This window comes from Leucopleurus acutus (assembly GCF_964270905.1).
Source record: "Leucopleurus acutus genome assembly, chromosome: 13".
Classification (NCBI taxonomy): domain Eukaryota; kingdom Metazoa; phylum Chordata; class Mammalia; order Artiodactyla; family Delphinidae; genus Leucopleurus; species Leucopleurus acutus.
This window is the reverse complement of record NC_139155.1, coordinates 65,934,167-65,952,886: the sequence shown is the minus strand read 5'-3', so window position 1 is coordinate 65,952,886 and position 18,720 is coordinate 65,934,167. Positions and strand designations below refer to the sequence as shown.

At 54.2% G+C, this 18,720-nt stretch overlaps 1 protein-coding gene across 1 annotated transcript; it reads right to left on the bottom strand.

Moving 5' to 3' along the window:
• Positions 1 to 382: 382 nt before the first annotated feature.
• LOC309970983 (melanoma antigen preferentially expressed in tumors-like) lies at positions 383 to 17,807 on the bottom strand (the record flags this gene model as incomplete). Its single annotated transcript, XM_082853742.1, has 5 exons — positions 383 to 959; positions 2,431 to 3,039; positions 3,386 to 3,705; positions 11,899 to 12,015; positions 17,772 to 17,807. 5 exons carry the CDS (start codon positions 17,805 to 17,807, stop codon positions 383 to 385), a joined length of 1,659 nt encoding a protein of 552 aa, XP_082709868.1.
• Between the last annotated feature and the right edge of the window lie 913 nt (positions 17,808 to 18,720).

The window sequence follows — 18,720 nt, the reverse complement described above, 5'->3', positions numbered from 1 at the left end:
TTACTGAGGTTTAATTTACTGAGGGAGAATCACGGTCACAGATCACAGCGAACACCAGGTGAATGACACTGAGGTTCCCTTTATTTCTGACCATTTCTTTATAACTATCTACGTAGGGGTAACGCCCCCATCTACTTCTCAAGCCTGAATCCCCCTCTAGAAATTTAGATTCACATTTCTAACTCTACAAGATGCATCTCCCCGAAGATCCCATCAACTCCCCAAGTCACCATCCCCCCCGCCCAGCTCTGAATCACCTTTCCTTTTCCCGCTAACAATGAACAATTGTCTGAAACTATAACTTGTGTTTCTTCGAGATGCGCTGACGTCTGAGCGGCGGTGTCCGCGTGCCCGCGACAAAGCCTGCGGCTCGTTCGCTGGGCTAGGCGGCCATGTAACAGGGGCACAGGATGGGCTCTGGGTTGTAGAAGGTCCTGTCGCCACAGTGCGGACAGGGGTCGCCACTGAACCAGACCATACTGGGAAGCCCCAACTCCTGCAGCACCTGCTTGAGCCGGGCGTGCAGGTGCGCCAGGCGGCCCAGGTGGACGGTGCCGTGCACGTCCTCGTAGCTCTCCAAGGGCGCGGGGTACAGCACGAGGCTCAGCTTGCTCAGCCCCACGGTGTGGCGCAGCAGGCTCTCCAGCACAGCCATCGAGATGGGGTTGCCGCAGAAGCTGAAGGTGGTGAGCTGGGAGCAGTGGCTCAGGGCGGGCAGGAGGGCGCTGAACTGGGAGTCCATGATGCCACACTCGTCCAGGTCCAGGTCCTGGAGGGTGGCCGAGGCCTTCTCGATCAGGACCCAGAGGGGCTTGGAGCTTATGCCGGTCAGGTTGACCCCGCTAAGGCTCAGATCCTTCAGCCGGCTGACGCTCGGCCACTGCGACAGATGCATCAGGTCTGCCTCTGAAATCAGGCACTTGGTAATCGACAAGGTCTCCAGGGGGTTCTTCAGACACCTGGAGAGAGACAGAGCAGTCAGTCCTGGGAGGATGGAGGTGGTGGGCGGAGGGATGTGGGGTGGCCCAGGCCTCAAGGGAAGAGAGGCCCATTTCACCATATCCCAGTCTTCCGGAGGAGGCTGCATGGTCAAAGGAGAGGTGCCAGGTCAGCCCAAGGTTGAGCGGGGTCCTTCCCCATCCCTTATCTGCCGTGTGACGGGGTCGAGGGAAGGAATCCTCAAGTGCTCCCTGTGCTCACCCGTCAAGTGGGGGATGACATACCCCTGCCAGGTGTTGTGAGCACAGGTAAGGTAACAATGGCAGGTGCCCACCGGGGAGCCTGACCCCATGTCCCAAGTGAGAGAGGGGATCAGCAATTGGGAGACATGACCTAAACTGCTTTTAACTCGGGCTTCCTTCCTGCCGCCTCCTGGACCCCATCACCTGTTTCTCTGTTCCCAGTGAGAGTACTGGGATCTGTGCTTAAAGGGCTAAGCCTGGCAAGGTCTGGCAACATCCCCAGGGGTCCAGCCGGCAGGGGCTAACTCTGGTCGCTGTATCAGCCACAAACCATCCCTCACTTTCCACAACTCTTTTGTTTGTCGTTGTCCTTGTCATGAACACGTTTATTCTTAATGCTTTGAGTTTGCAGTCGCCAGAAAGGAAATCAATCCAACTCTTTCACACAAATAAATCGGGCTGCATTCTCTCCTCTTTCATCATTGTGTTCCAGGTAAAGCTATGATTCTATTTTAAGAATGAAGAACACATTTCTAGAAGAAATCATCTGTTACTGAAGAATTCCTATATAATCAGAAGCCTTAGAAGCAAACAATAGTTGTAATTTGGACTCGAGATTGGAGCCACTTCAATAATGATACTCATTTGACTTTTTGTTTCTCTTCTCTGGACTATTTAGGAGCAATAACTGCTAACGTCCTGATGGACGCCACAACTCTTCACTCCTGCTCCCTCCCCGTCATTTCCAGAATCACCCATTTCCCACATCACACCTCGCCTGGAGCCTAAAGCAACCCGGGACAGACAGGAAAGTGGGATAGGTGGGAGGGACAGGCTCACGTGGACCAGCTGCTCAGCACAGAGCTTCCGATTTGAAACCTCACGTTGGATGGGCTTTCCCCTGGTTAATGTCCTCCTGCTTAGTTATTTTCCATCATCTCAGCTTAGACATCACTCTCTCAGGAAGAATTCCCAAAGCCACCCTCACCTGGCCCAAAGCCCCCACGATGCAGATTCCCAGCAAAGAGTCCCCTTTGACAGGCATCTAACTGAAGTCACACCTCTGACCCTAACCTGGGAGGCTATGTGACAAGATGCCGGGGGACGGACTGGCGGCATCGTGTGGATCTCTGAGTGGCCCGTGCACCCTGGCACCATCCATGGCAGGCAGACAGTAGACAGACACCCCACGGATAACGAAACGAGAGAGGCCTGCCCTGGTCTGCAGAGAGACAGCGCCACGCCTCACCTGAGCACCTGGTCCAGGCGGCCCTCAAGGAAGGAGATGGAATCCAGGTAGAGCTCCTGCAGGTGCTGCAGGCTGGAAAACTGGCAGGTGAGCTGGCTGACGCAACGCTCCTCCATGCCGGGGGCGGCGTGCGGTGTCATGTGGATGTGCGAGAGGAGCAGCCGGCGCAGGTTGACCATCTGGCCCAGGTGCGGCGCGAACCTGCCCAGGGTGGCCAGCTTCCAGGTGCAGTTCACCTCCAGGTCCTGGACAGAGTCGACCTGCACCAGCTTCAGGATCTTCCTGATGTTCTGCATCGGCATGGAGAAGACCCTCAGCTTCTGACAGCACAGGCGGAGTGAGCCCCTCCTCTGCTTCACCTTCTTCAGGAGGTAGCTTAGGGACGCATCGGGGGTGCCCTCCTTGAGGCACAGGTCTATGAGCACCTCCACGGGGGCCGAGGTCTGCTTCGACCACGCCCTTGCACCTTCCACCCGGCGCCTCTTCCTCACGGGCCGGGCCACCTCAGGCTCCAGCAGTGAGCACACACCAGCCCTGGTGCCGGAACACACGGTCCAGAAGTCCTGGTGGGCGTTCCGGCGCAAATCCAGCACCTGCAGCTTCCACCGCCTGCGGGACAACGGGAGACACACTGAGCTGTGCGGAGACCCACGGGGACCAGGACCGCACGGCTCAGAACCCAGGCAAGGGTGCTACACCCCAGACACCAGCTGCTCCTCGAGCTTCCGGGGCCCCTCCTGGTCCCCACTTTAAGCGCCACGAGGAGGGGGTGAGCCCACGTGCCTTTTGTCACCTCTGCACCTTAAGTAGCCCTGCACGCCCGAAAGCCTATTCCCAGAGTGGCCCAGCCACGGCCCCAAGGCCTCCCCATGGCCCCGCACACCCCCCCCCTCCCGATGCCAGCTGCGTCTTGCTCAGACCCCCAGGCCCCACCCGCCTGCTGGGGCGCCCTCACCTGGGGCGGACCTCCTGGGCAAGCAGGACGTCCAGGCCGTCGATTGCAGCTTGGAAGGTCTCCAGGTGAGGCTTGTGCTCCTTCATCAGGGACCCCAGCGGGAGGCAGGGGAAGGGCCAGGCCTGCACCATCGCCTTCACAGCCTGGCTGTGCATCCCGGCAAAGGCCGCGGAGAACAGGGGTGGGAAGAGCTCAGCAGGCAGCTCCTCCAGAGCGGCGATGGCCAAGGCCTCATCCCTCAGCAGGCTCTGGACGGCCAGTTCCAGGAGTTTCGGCGGGGCCCGGATGCCCACCCTGAAGAATCTGCTCAAGAGTGAGTACTGGAGGGACACCAGAGAGCAAGGGGTGGGTCCTTCTCCGGCCAAGGACCGGCGACCCTGCCATCCCTCCACCCTCTAGGGGACCCAACGCAGGGCCAAAGACACCCCTCTGGCCACAAAGCCACAGCTCTGGCCCTGCTGGCGCCAGCCCCAATGAGGGGACGAGGTGACCTCTCGCCCTATCCCATATCCACCCATGCTGCATTTAATCCCAGCCCCTCTGAAAGGTGGGTACCTAGAAGCCTGACAGCTGACCCCACCCTCTCCGGAGAAAAGCTTCTGATTATCACTCAAGGACTGAAAACAACAGGAATAAGGAGTTTAGCCCAACATGGTCTCTTCCTAAACTCCAACAAATAACCCAGATGGGAAAGGTGGAGGAGTACCACACAGTGGGTACCGTTACCCCATTTAAAAATCTTTAAATCAGAAACCATAAAGCAGCATGACAGTATTTGATAGCATGTGATGTTAGAGATTAAGAAAAAAAAAAAAACTGATTCCAAGATGTACCTATGAGTATTATTATTATGGAATTTTTTTTTATTCCATGGAATACAAAAAAAACCTTTTCATTTCTAAAATGAAAACAAACCAAAAAAGCCCTTTAAACTAGTAAAAATCACAAAACCATAAATGATATGAACTATAATTACTAGTCGCAAACCAAATATGTAACATGTCATCCAAAAATTCCAACTAATTCGATGTCTTACATCAAAAAAAGAAAAAATATCTATTTGGTTAAGAAATACTGTAACTGTCTATGAGTGGCATAAGCAGAGCAGAAATCAAAACGTTTGGGATTAAGGCAAAACTTCACATAGAAGCAAAAGCAAAGCCTGCTACTGCAAACGCGTGCAGCAGGCGAAGAAAAACTCTCTACAGGACCTTGGCCTGCATGGCCTGTCCTGCGGAGACCCTGGCTGGGGCGGCGGTCAGGGCCCGAGGCCCCAGATGCCAGGGCGGGTGTGGCGCAAGAAGCAACGTGCTCGGCCTCTGAGCCCCTCCTCTGGCTCCTGAGGGGCCACGAGAGGCCTTCCTGGCCACACGCCTCAGACCCCAGCTGAAATTTCCATTTCAAACGGAAAGCGGAATCTTCGTACTGGAAATCCATCCACCTAGCGCTGATCTGACTTTCTCCTTACACACAACTGATGGGATCCTCTGTCCACTCGTGAAAGCGAAAGATAAAAGAAGGAAACCAACCTGCAAGCATATTTGTTCGAGCAGCATGGGCCACATCAAAACCATCCCAATGTCTGAGTTAAGCCAGCTTTGTGCAGACCTAGTGGTGTCACCCCAAAGGAAAAAGAAATGTAACACAATTCCTGAGAACCACACAGTCACTTATACGTAACCTACAACTGCAAAATGTGTGCCCGTTCATGGGGGAACAGAGGTAACACTGAGGGATGGCGGGTCCTCCAGATTTTGAGGCTTAAGGCTTCCCCAAAGGAGGTCAGGTCAAAATGACAACTAGGAGCTGGCTGGGAAGAGGGAGGGGCTGGGCGTTTGTAATGAGACCAAGGAAATTACCCAAGACGAGGTAACGTGTGTTCTGTTTGGAGGAATTCAGAGACCTTTGTCAGGATGGGCCTGAGAAATTGCCAGCAGGAGTGGCTACGGGGGGACCTGGTGGATCCCTTAAAGCCAAGGCAAACCCAAGACTCAATCTTCCTCCCTCTGTCCCTGGAGCAAAGGGTGTTTCCTCCCAGAAGCCGGGATATGCAAATTGGCTTGACAAGATGAAATGTAGGCATGTGGGCTGGGAGAGGCCGGAACTGTGCTGGTGGCCAAACCTGGGACACATCTTATTCAGCCTGAAAGCCACTGAGGGGGTCAGGGCTGTGGGCTCTTTGGGCTCTTGGAGGCAGGGAGGAAAATAAACGTGGGCCAAGCACACATATCGGTGTCAGCGAAGGGCTGCAACCAGAAGAGGACTTGCCCTGAGGCTCAGGCGTCCTCTTCCACATCCCAGCCCAGGCTCTGTCCAGCAGCTTCAACCCTCATCATGACCTTCAAAGGCCCCTTCCCAGTGTTTGTGGATAACTTAACATTTCCTCAATCCTAGGAAACAAGTAATGCAAAGCGGCTTCAAAAAGCCCCCCGACCCCTCCCCTAAGGCTTTCACTTACAGGGTTTCTGATGCGAGAGCGCCATTAGGCCCACAAACAAAATTCAGCTTTTCTCTTGCTCTGCGTTAAGCACAGCTACTCTAACACCGAACTTCTCCTCAGGGGACGTGAAGTTCTGTTCGGTATTGAAGGGTTTGGGGGCGATGCCCCTGCTGGGCTGGCTCACACGTTGGTTCTGTTGAGGTTTCAGAATACAGGCTGACGGAACCTCTCCACCCCCTGCATTGTGACGCCCCGACAATTCTATTCTGTGGGCGAGGTGGCAGCATTCTCTGAAGGATGCTCTCTGGTTTGGTAATTTCCCAGAGACTGCTTTCTCCAAATTTCTACCGTCCCTATCAGCTGTTTGCCTAAAACAGGGTTAAGCTAGAATGTGCTCTGTGGACGCTCAACTCCCAGACCATCACCTGGACTGATCAGCTGCAGGACGTCGAGATTAGTAAGTTAAGCAGAATGTTCCTGATTCTGGAGCAGCCACTGAGTGGTGCTCGCACTTGTCATCCAGCGCCTCAAATAACCTTCAGAGAAAAGCTGAAATTCAGTTAGTTTCCTTTTCAGCCTGGTGAGCCGGGGACTTGGCCAGGGGTGGACACTGCCATGCTCCACTCAGGGAGTAACCAGAAGACCTGCTTGGGGGAGGGGTGTGGATGGATCTGCCCCACAGAGCATTAGGAAGAGATGACTGACTTCACGTGGACCTCGGGGAAACAGGAAATGGCAGACGTCCAAGCCTGGGATGTTTCCATGGGAACCCAGCATCCAGGAGATCCAAGGAGGCAGGAGGGACCACTGCCTTCGAATGATGTAAAAATGGTAAGTATAAGCCGAACATTCTTCCCCAGCGAGGCAGGGGACCCCCCTCTGTCCACCTCCACCTCCATGCAGAGCCTGTTTGTCCAGAGGCAGAAGGACCAGGGGCACAGCTGCAGGAAGACCTGTCCTTCCTGCCCAGTGTCAGGACTGGCCCAGGACGACTCCCAAGGCCCAAGCATGAGTCAATTGGGGGGACGTTTCTACCACATCCTGGTCACCTGTTCTCATGCTGCACAGGCCAGAGCAGCCTCTGAGCTCATGGTGGGGGGGTGTCCTGTCCCCCTTCCCGTCTCCAGTCACAGAATTTCTACTGAGAACGCAAAGCATCTGCCCCCAGGGCCTTCCTGGGGTCTTTAGAATGCATGTGTGTCCCCAGGTTCCTGCTCCTGGCCTGTGCTGATGGGGCAGCCCCCGCTTTCTGCATCCCTGGCAAGTCAGCTCACCTCTCCCAGAGCCTGGGATGTGGCCACGATGCGGGGAGGGTGAGGGACCGGACATCCTTCCACTGGCATCAACAGAAATCACGGATTTCTCCCCAATTCTTCTGACATAACGAGTGTAGAAGAAGGTAAAGAAAAGGCCAGCTGCTTTTCTGCATTCAAAGAAGCACCAGAAATGCTGGAAGATGACCCTTCCTGGCTTCCAGAGGAAGACCCCAACCCTGCTGGTCTTCAGAGGCGCCAGGCTGACAGAGGCCCTGGGTGCCAGGCCTTGGTGGCTTCTCCTCCTTCGGCTCTCTTGACCCCACCTCGAGCAGACAAGATCCTACCCAGGATCTGGTACGTCTCCTTTCCCTCTGCAGTCAGATCTCTTCTTGCCCTGGAATATTTTGCCCTCTGGGCCTTTTGAAAAATCGAAGGTCTCTGTCAGCCCTCTCTGCCTCTTCCTGCACTTGGCAAGATGTGGTTCCACTTCACATCCAATGACATCTAGACCGAAACAAGCAAGTCTCCCCACTTCTTCCTCCCCAGTGAGGACACGTCGGACATCCAGGTCACCCTGGGTCCAGCCAGTTAATCCTGAGGGAAGTGCTTCTAGAGGCAAGTAGGGGTGCGGGAGGCTGAGGGCCCACTCCAGGCTGGTTGGGCGGGGATGGCCCAGGACGAGGGGGTAGGAGGGAAATGGCAGCAGAGCCGGGGGCCTGGTTTCCTGGCTCTCAGAGCTGTGTCCCTTATATGCTGAAGCCATGTCTGGGACCACTAAGGGCACTTGGGGACTGGGAGTGTCCCCAGGATCTGGCTCTGTTGGCCTTGGCCTGGGGGAGGTGCCAGTGGCTGTCCCCCTTGCCACTCCAAGGGACAGAGAGGGAGCACTGACCCTAGACACAAAGATGAGAGAGGTTCAGAGAGAAGGGGAGGCCCCAGTCTTGGTCTTTGGCCCCAGAGAGGATGCTTCTCAGGACTTTGCACGGTCAACCACGGTATTGCCTGAGATGGTGGGAACTATGCTTTTGGACAGAGGAGGAGAGAAGAGGGGTCTGGTGTTCATCCCTGTCATCCAACTGACCCCGACTCTCCAACACCAAGCCATAAGGTTACTGTGGCTCAGAGTGACACCAGGTGCGTTAGGCTGTCCGGCCCTTTGCACTGGACTGTTTTCCACTGGAGGAGGGTCAGTGAGCCTCAGGACTCGGGGAGCACTGGCTCCACCTTTGAGGGGACAGCCCACCCTGTGCTGAGGGCTGGCAGGAGGCACCAGGCAGAGGGGATGCGCTCACAGGGAGGTCTCCCGCCCAGCTGGTCCCCTCGCCCCCATACCCAGACTCCCCCTCTATCGGCAACCCTCGATTTACTCAAAACATTTACAGAGTGCCTGGAGCAGACCATCCACTGCTGTTCTGGGGAGGAACAGCCCAGTGAAAATGTCATGGTCGTCTTCTAGTTAGAAGTACATACTAGGGAGATGATGTACAACAGGGTAAGGATAACTGACACTGTTGTAGGTTACGTATGAAAGTCATTGAGAGAGTAAATCCGAAGAGTTCTCATCACAGGGGAAAAACGTGTTTTCTGTATAAGCAGACAAATAAAAAACAAGCAAGTCGAAAAAATAATGAGAGGTGGACGTGGCCTGCACGGTGGGCCAGGGCCACCAAGGCGACCAAAGCCAACCTTCATAATCTAAGGCAAAACATGACTTTTCCTGCAGTCGTTACATATTTTTTGAAAACGTTAAGAACCCTCTTAACACGATCCACTGTAATGTTTAGAAAAGTAAAAATAGTAAAGCTATTTTTCTTTTTTTTTTTCAGTACGCGGGCCTCTCACTGCTGTGGCCTCTCCCGTTGCAGAGCACAGGCTCCGGATGCGCAGGCTCAGCGGCCATGGCTCACGGGCCCAGCCGCTCCGCAGCATGTGGGATCCTCCTGGACCCGGGCACGAACCCGTGTCCCCTGCATCGGCAGGCGGACTCTCAACCACTGCGCCACCAGGGAAGCCCAGTAAAGCTATTTTTTTTAGTACACTGTGATTTTAAGCACTGAGAAAAAGTGTTTTGTTTCTTTGCGAAAAACTCATCAAGAATCCTCTCAACACTGCTTCCCTGCTTCTCATCACATAACTTGCAGTCGGGGCTGAGTGTCCTTCCTAAGCCCGGACAACTTATCACTCTGCCTTTTTTTTTTTTTTAAATTTATTTATTTACTTTTGGCTGCATTGGGTTTTCGTTGCTGCATGCGGGCTTTCTCTAGGTGCATCGAGCGGGCGCTACTTTTCGTTGTGGTGCGTGGGCTTCTCATTGCGGTGTCACTCTGCTTTCTAAGCCTGGATCTGCTTCCAACATTTCACCCTTTGTGTTTTCAGGGCCTGACATTATCTCCAAGTTCCTTTACTGTGAAGATGTTTGCTGGCATCGCCGCCTCTGGGACATCTTCATTTTTTTGTCACAACCATGCCCTTCATTGAAGCTTCTCCAGGAGATGGGGACAAGGAGCCTGAAGCTGGATTCTGAATCAGAATGACGAGTCAGTCAACAATTCGTGTTTGGTAGAGCTTAAATCACCAAAGCGTTTCACTCTCCTAGCCTCAGGTTCTCCCTCAAGATCTGAAATGTCGGCAGGGGCCTTAAATTGCTTTTTCCTTTCCCTGTGCAGTGGCTGAGGCTCAAAAGGGCGAGTCCTTTGCACCTGTGTCACAGAGCCAGCCACGAGAGGGTGACACGGGAACGAGGCCCCTGGCTCCTGGTCCAGGGCTCGCTAAGCCATCAACGTGCCAGCCCAGTGGGAGTGTGCCCGGGGAAGTCGCCTGCGGATGGGAACAGCCCACTCTGTTCGTGGACAGTGGACAAGGTCGGGGACGAGAGCGGAGGACAGGAGCCTCCATTCAGGGGACATCACCCACCACAGTCTAGGCACTCAGCAGCTCTGTGGGTCCTGCCAGGTCTTCCAGGAAGATGGGGGGAGGGGCGATATATCAGGGAGAAATCCAGAAAGGCCTGCACTCACTGGTACCTCAGCTCAGCAGCCGTACCCCGGGAGCTCAGGCTCCAGGAAACCTCCCAGCACTGCTTGCCCTCGGCAGGACGAAGGAAGCAGATTCGCTGATACGGTGTCGCCTGAAGGATTTGGGAAGCAGCTGTGCACAGAGGACCCTCCCACACGTGAGGCAGGGGCTAAGAAAGGTGTGGGGAGCCCAGCCTGGCGCCATGGCTGCAGAAGAGCTTGTGGGGGTCTCCGCCATGGCCTGGGGTCTGCTCATGGTCTATCTGCACAGGTGAGAGGCACTAAGGAGGGGACCATCTGGCAGCCCAGGGCTGACCCTCTTTTCTCCCTCCACCCTCAAAATCTCCGGAGTGATGACCTTGACCTCTCCCCTTTGCACATCCTGCTCCTCTCTGGGTCCCGAGCCCAGTCTGTCCTGACAACCACTCAGTGTCTGTGTTTAATACAGGGCTGTGGCTCTGGGACAGAGAGGCCACATTTCCTGCTCTGGAGGCAGCAGTGATACTGGGGGTTACAGCCCGGTGCGCTGGCATCAACAGCACCCATGTGCTGCCCAGCACCCCCAGTGCACGAGCTCGTCCTCGCTCCTGGGGTCCCTCTCCATCCTCCAGCTCCAGGTCCGCCTCCCTGGCCACCTTGGGCTGAAGCTGGAGGACTCGTTGTGCCCTCGGGGTGCTTTCTTTCCGGGACCGCCCCTAGGCCCAGGGGTCCCAGCCCACCGCTTAGGGAGACCAAAACCTCCCTGGGCTCACCCACCCTGCCCCTGACCAACACCACACAGGACTCAAGTCTCTGGGGGCTGATGCCAGCCCTGCTCCTTCGCCCCAAGCACAGGTTCTGAACGTAACCGTGGCTTCGGGAATGGGACCCCAACACATTGCAGCTGCTTCTTCTAAGAAGGCAGCAGGATGAAAGCTCTCTTGGCAAAATGACTTGGAAAAATAAAGGCTGCTCATCCTCCTCCCGCTGTGAGGGCTTCAGGATGCAGAATGCATGCAGCTCCACGATTAACAGCACTGAGGGGGCAACAGGACATCCTGGGACATGATGAGGTGCAGGGGACCAGTTTACCTGAAGATGTCTTCCGCCGCGCTGGTCCAGCTCACGCTGGCCTCAGGTCCTCCGACACCTGGTCTCCCTGGTTTCCTACCGTCTCAGTCACCCGTCTCCACCCAAGTCTGAGAATAAGAACCCAAATTCTCGGGCTTCCCTCGTGGCGCAGTGGTTGAGAGTCCGCCTGCCGATGTAGGGGACATCGGCAGGGTTCGTGCCCCGGTCCGGGAAGAGCCCACATGCCGCGGAGCGGCTGGGCCCGTGAGCCATGGCCGTTGAGCCTGCGCGTCCAGAGCCTGTGCTTCCCAATGGGAGAGGCCACAACAGTGAGAGGCCCACATACCGCAAAAAAAACTCCTCAAGAAAAACAACAACAAAAAAGAACCCAAATTCTCCAAAAAACAAAGACACGGTGTGTTCACACGTGTAGTTATGAAGCCACAGTGAGAACTCTGCTGGGCGAACTGAAAACCGGAGCCCCGACCCTGCCATTTCAGTGAGAATCTCTTCGTATCTCCAAACCCGAGAAATTTCTCATCGGCTGAAGCAGCAGACAGTCGAAGGAAAGACCTGATGCTCGGGTCAAAGGGACCTTCCTCTAAGGGCACTAACCGCCGTCCTGCAGCCCCAGTTCTGTCCCTTTCTCTGGCCCCACACCCTGGCACCTCCCGAGGGAACCCCATTTGCAGCGCAAAGAGCGCCCAATGAGCTCTGGCCATCCCCGCAGACCCGGGTGCCCTGGATTATTACGTCCCCCACGCGGCGCTGCGGCCTCTTCACGGGGCACGTGGCCCGGGTAGGCCCAAGGCGGCCCCCCACCGCCTGTGGCCTCCGCTCCAGCCCCAGGTCGTGAGAGCTCGTTTTCGGCTGGAGAACAGGAGCGGGGGCCCGCAGGGGGCCCCGGGGACTAGCTCAAGGTCACCCCACGGGAACGCGGGGGCACCAGGATGGGAACTTACCTTTCGTGCCGCAGCGCCACGCCACACGATCCCCCGCTTGGGCTCTGCAGACAAAGAACCGCGAACTCAGCAGCGCCCCGCCCGGAAACCACGCGGCCCGACCAATCCTGCTTTCTGTTTCCTCCTGGAGCAAATCTCACGAGATCCTGGGATCGCGAGTGGGGTCTTCCAGGCAGTCTAGAAGGGGTTCCGTTTAGTAGGCGGGGAGGGAGTGCGGAGAGGGGGAGGGGTGGCGTCTGTGGCCATGCCCACTGGACGACCGGGTGGTGAGAGTGGGGATGGGGTGGGTCAGGGGTGGGATGGGGGAAAGGTAGGGTTAGGGGGATGAAGAGGAGATGGGGGGATGGGTGAAGTGGGGGTAGGAGATGGGATGGAATGGAAGTGAGGTGGGGGAGGGGGGAATCGTGGAATGGGGGAAGGGAATGGGGTAGGATGGAGAACGGGGTGAGGTGGGGATGGGGTGGGGGTAGGTGGGGGCGGTGGGGAGGGGTGGGCGTGGGCTGGGATGAAGGGGCTCTTGAGATCCGGAGGGAGGGGTCGAGGCTTAGAACCCCCCACCTCCAACTCCTCCCCCACCCCCACCTCTGGGCCTGTTCTTCCACAACCCCTTCCTCTCTTCGGGGCGTGGGGTGTCAGGGCCGGCTCCGGGGCCCTCGCCCCACTCCCACCTCCCTCTTGTAGATAAGATGTCCCCGTCCTTGGCCAGTCCAGTGCCCCCTGCTCTCTCGACTTTACCACTTATGTGACCCCTGGGGCAGCGGAGACCCCAGCCAGGGTTTGACTAGATCGTCCTCCCTCCAGATTGTGCTTCCCACCCCCCCACCCCCCCATTTGGTTTTTCAGAAGCCAAACAGTTGCTGTGTCTGGTCTCTTCACCTCCGTCTGACCTCCGCAGCCCCTCTGATGGCCTCAGCTTGTGCTGGTCCTGAGTGCAGGGTTCACCTCTTTTGACCAACGGACCCCTTCGGACAAAGTCAGGAAGGGGCCTGGAAAAGGAAGTGTGGGCGGGGCGGGGCGGAGCGGGGCGGGGCGGAGCGGGGCGGGACCCTCGCAAGCGGTGCCCCTCAACCCTGGGGATGTCGCGTCCGGGCCACCAGGGGGCACTGGAGACATGGAATCCAGGACGGTTTTGGCACCTCCTTCCTCCCAGCCCCTCTAGGGGAGAAAGTCGGGCTTCTGGAGAGATGGTGAGAGCCAGGTGGGTGAGGATTCTTGCCTGGAGGGGTTAAGAGCAAAGCGGAACTCCAGCCCTGTCACTAACGCTGGCCTGGGGGACCTCCTTTGGGTCCTTTGAATTCAGCTTCCTCACTCAAGCCCAGTAAGTGTGAGGCTGTGTCCTTGTGGTCCAGGTGACCCTAAATCTTTAACCACAGGCCACCAGAAGGTAGTGGTGGCCAAGAACAACAGGCAGGGCAGTAGTGATGGCTATCTTTCGTGGCTCAGCCCTGCCATTCCCCCACACATGCCCCGTGCCTGTGAGCTAACAGAGCTTAAGGTGTCCAGCTACACCCATGGTTGGATGGATGGATGAATGAATACATAGGTACATACAAATGGGGGAATTGTGTTGATCCCCCTGGGCCTGGGATTGTTACCTGGAACAGGGCTGGTAAAACCTCAATTTTTTCACTTTGCAGCTGGAGCCTCAGCCTCCCCCTCCTTCCTCTTGTCCAGACTCAGTCAACAAACATTTGTCCTTGAGAGGCTGCGGATGCAACACTCAAGGAGATAGTGCTCATAAGTTTTAGGATGGAACCAGGAAAAAACCAAACCCAAACAAGAAGACCATTGTTTTAAAGTGGCAGGTTGTAACTAATTCTCTGAGAGGGCCAAGGATGCATCTGTGGGACTTGAAATGGAAAGGGGATCCCTTTGAAGATTGCCGAACGTTATTTTCATGATTCGATGGCTGATTTAAGGGCTGATTTCAGGTTGACACACTGCAAAGATGACGTCGGAGATATTTGAAAGCAAAGGTCACAGGATTGCTTATATTGTATGATATAGTCCTATTCATGTACAAGTAAACATGAAAGTAACATTGATTCATTTCATTGCTTCAAGCAATGCTCACAATGTTTACTATGTTCCTGGGGCTAGACTAGGCCTGGAGTAGAAGAAGCAGTGAAAGTTACAGGGACCCCCCCCCCACCTCCTGGAATACATGTAATTCTTTTTCCTGAACATTGTACTTAAGCATGTCAAGATGTCCAGAAGATGGTCACTAAAATGATAACGCTGGCCATGGTCAAATAATTTTCTATATTTTGGGGGTGTTTTAGCTTGTTTTTTATGGTTTTGTTTTGTTTTTTGGCCTCCCCACACGGCACGTGGGATCTTAGTTCCCCGCCACCCAGGGATCGAACCACGCCCCCTGCAGTGGAAGCACAGAGTTCTGAGCACTAGACCGCCAGGGAATTCCCAACTTTTCTATATTTGGGAGTAAACTTTTCCATCATAAATGTTTTCCTTGACCAGTGATTTATTTTGGAGATACGAAGAAATTCAGTCACCCCACACAGCCCCTAGTCCCCCAATCTGCTGCAAGATTAAGCTGACAAGGAAGGTCTTGGAGAGAATCCAGGATGGCTGGTCTGCGTTTCTAAGGCCGTATGTCCTGATTTGGGGGAACCACCACTTTTGAAAACCCTTTTGGGGGACTCTCCTGGCGGTACAGTGGTTAAGACTTTGCCTTCCAATGCAGGGGGTGTGGGTTTGATCCCTGGTTGGGGAGCTAAGATCCCACATGCCTCGTGGCCAAAAAACCAAAACATAAAACAGAAGCAGTATTGTAACAAATTCAATAAAGACTTTAAAAATGGTCCACATGAAAAAAAAAAGAAAGAAAGAAAATCCTTTTGGGGTAGCTATGAATGAGCTCAGAGGGAAAGGCAGGAGCCTTCAGGTAGAGGGCAGCATCCTTCCATCCCAGACTCAAACTCAGGCCTCCTGCAGTCAAGGGCCTTGCAGATGCAGAGGGCAGGAAGCCCCTCCCCAGGTGTGTGTGTGGTGGAAGGGGGAGATCAGGTGTGTGGGGAGGTGAACTCATCAGAAGGCCAGGTGCTCCGTGTCCCTCAGAACCAGCTTCAGAACAACTTCTTGGGAAGAAGATATCCTCCCCCCTGCCCCTTCCTGGCTAGGCCAGGGCATGCCCGCTCCCCTGTGTGCCAACCCTCAGTGCTTGGAGCAAAGGAGGAACTGAGAAGCATCCAGTCCTTTGAGGGTCTGGATAGAACACGAGCAGAGGAAGGAGGAATTTGCACCTTTCCTGTCTCGCTGTTGAGCGGGGACATCTCATCTCATTTTCCTCCGTCCTCAGCAACTTCGGTATCAGGTCTTAGGACTTGGTCTGAATCACAACAACAGCTTTCCTGAGTCTGCAACTTGCAGACTGTGGGACTAAGTCTTATCTTTAATAACAAACATTATTATTTTAACCAGTGTGTAAAATAAAAAAGCACAAACATGTTCAAAACACACTTAAGCAATAGTCATGAGTCAAAACTGATTGCTTCGCCCATACATCTTTCTCCTTTTCCCTCAATCCCCAAGGCAAGCCTTTAGCTTTCCCCACCATTGGCCATAGAGTCACCTCTCTTGGGCTCCTGAAATGTCTGTCACTTGGTATGAAGAGCTGCCTCACAGGCATAACCTGGTACCAAGGCTGTGGTGGGGCGGGCTAAATAGTCCTGGGGTGAGGGTCCAGGCCACCTGGTGTGGCAGGTGACACATCCCATCGTGGAGGGAGTTAATGGACAAAGGGAAATGAGGTTAGAGGGGATGGAAGGGATCGGGGGCCTGGTGCTGAGCTTGATGGGGAAGGAGGGAGGAGGGGAGGGCGATGCAAGAGGGATTTCCAGCCCCCACTCAGCGGCCTCCCAGGGGCTTGGTTGGCACCGTCTGCAGCCACCAGGGGGCAGCAAGGGCCAGGATTTGGGGAAGGTACTTGAGGGTTACACTGTCCTGCATGAAGTTTCAAGAGGGGCTCCCCACGGAACACTTCTTATGTCCCAAAGCATTTGTACCCCAACAAATCATCTTAAAAGGTGCTAATAAATGGCCCAGGGCTCAGGCTCGGGCCTCAGACTCAGAGCACTGCAGAGACAGAGGCTGGAGGGGAATGTGAGGACCCTCCAAACTGAGGGGGATAAGAAGGAGTTGGGGTGGGGGAGGGATGGATTGGGAGCTTGGGACCAGCAGATGCAAACTATTATATATAAGATGGATAAACATCAAGGACCTATGGTATAGCACAGGGGACTCTATTCAATATCCTCTGATAAACCATAATGGAAAAGAATATGAAAAAATGTATATAGAGTATAACTGAATCACTTTATTGAACAGCAGGAATTCACACAGCATTGTAAATCAAGCACACTTCAATAAGAATGTTCAGTTTCTTTGTTCTTTTCTTTCTGTTTTTTCTTTTTTTCATTTTTCACAGCACTATGCGGCATGCAGGATTGGAGCTCCCCGACCAGGGATCAAACCTGCACCCCCTGCAGTGGAAGCACAGAGTGTTAACCACTGGACTGCCATGGAAGTCCCTTCAATAAAATGTTTTTAAAAAAGAGGGAGTTGAGGGGTTACTGTCCCCAGCTCTGCCTCTGACTTCTGGAAAGTGGGGCAGATGTATCTTTCAGCCGCCTGGGCTCAGGGCCTCTCCTTTGTCCCAAGAGCACAGAGGGGACCTTCTGGGATTCCTCCCCCAGGAACCATGATGACTCTCACACCAGGAGAGACAGGAAATCCCGGGCTGGATTCCTTTCCCACATCCTGTCATGGACTCGTTCTGTCCTTACAAACCATGTGAAGGAGTTAATTCTCCAGGATTGTCTGCTGTCCAGGGATGTAGAAGAATCTGGAACAAACCATGTCAGAGGGGGTGAGAAGAAGGGGTGAGGACAGGCAGGTGCAGGAAACAGATTTGCATGGAACCCCTCCCTCCTCTGGGGGGGGAGCGGATAAGAGAGGTTTGGGGGAGCAGGCTGAGGGCTGGGGGCTCAGAAGGCAGCGTCTGGGGCGTCTCCACCATGGCCTGGGCTCTGCTCCTTGTCACCCTCCTCACTCAGGACACAGGTGAGGCCTCCAGGGAAGTGACCCCAGGGACATCTGACTGATCATTTGTGTCTTTGTCCTCTGGGTGACAGAACTGACTAGAGTGTGTTTCTCCTCTTTCCAGGGTCCTGGGCCCAGTCTGGCCTGACTCAGCCTCCCTCAGTGTCCGGGAATCTGGGACAGACGGTCACCATCTCTTGTGCTGGAACCAGCAGTGACATAGGGAAATATAACTATGTCAGCTGGTACCAACAGCTCCCAGGCACGGCCCCCAAAACCTTGATTTATGAAAACAATAAACGACCCTCAGGGATCCCTGATCGCTTCTCTGGCTCCAAGTCTGGGAACACGGCCTCCCTGACCATCTCTGGGCTCCAGGCTGAGGACGAGGCTGATTATTACTGTAGCTCAGCTTCAAGTTGTAGCCCTTGGCACAGTGGTCCAAGGTCATGGGGAAGTGAGACCAAAACCTCCCTTTAGCTCCCTCCAGCCCCTTCACTCTTAAATACAGGATTTCAGTTGTTGCTTGTTTGTTATTATTTTATTTGCCAATAATTACAAACTTAAATGAATTTGAAGATTTCATAAAGAACTGCTTCATACCTTTTTCCCAGATCCATCATTTTTCACTATTGCCATCTTCGCTTTTCATTATATCAGCTTATCTCTCATTTTCTCTCTCTGCCTATATATATGTGTGTGTGTATGTGTGTGTGTGTGTGTGTATGTATTTGGATGTGTATCCATATATAAACATCCATAAATATACATACTCAACACACCCACACACGTAAACAAAACATTCATTTTCTGAACCACTGGGAATAGGTTTCATCCATCAGCATCTAAGACTTAATACATTTCTTTTAGACAGAGTTCACATGAAATCACAGTCATCATTTAAGGTGTAGAATCAGGGTTTTTAATGTATTGACAAGTTAGTCCATCCATGATCACTCCAGAGTCCAGATGCTTCCTGCCCCTCAAGACACACGTCATCCACCTGCAGTCACTCCCTGTCCCCCTCGGACCTTTGTGCCAGGATCCCCCCACATAGCCTAATGTTTCCAGGCTCATTCCTGTGGAAGCATATTCACTACTTCCCCCTTCTTACAGCCGAATAATACTGCATTATAAGGATGTACTTCATCTGATGGATCAAGTAATCAATTCACAGATTCACATTCATTTTTTCTCTCTCCTGTCACAACCCATTACAGAGTGATCCTTTCGGGGCCTAGGAAATGAAAATTCTAGGTTGACCTCACTTCCCAAGATGAAATGAAATCACGACATTCCCCTCAGGGACATCTTCAGGAGGCAGTCAAGGCTTCCTCTTCTCTCCTTCTCAGAGCCTCCTAAGGATCCCGGGTGGGGGCGTCTCCCCTTCCCTCTAGGTGCTGTTTGCATGTGTCCTGGATGAGCTGGAGGGGCAGGGAGGGGGCACGGTCTCAGCTGCATCAAACAGCCTGAGACGGTCTTTGTCCCGACGATGACTCTCTTTTCCTCTCCACTTTTTTCAAATGTTCCAGATGCCTGTTTCTACCATCTG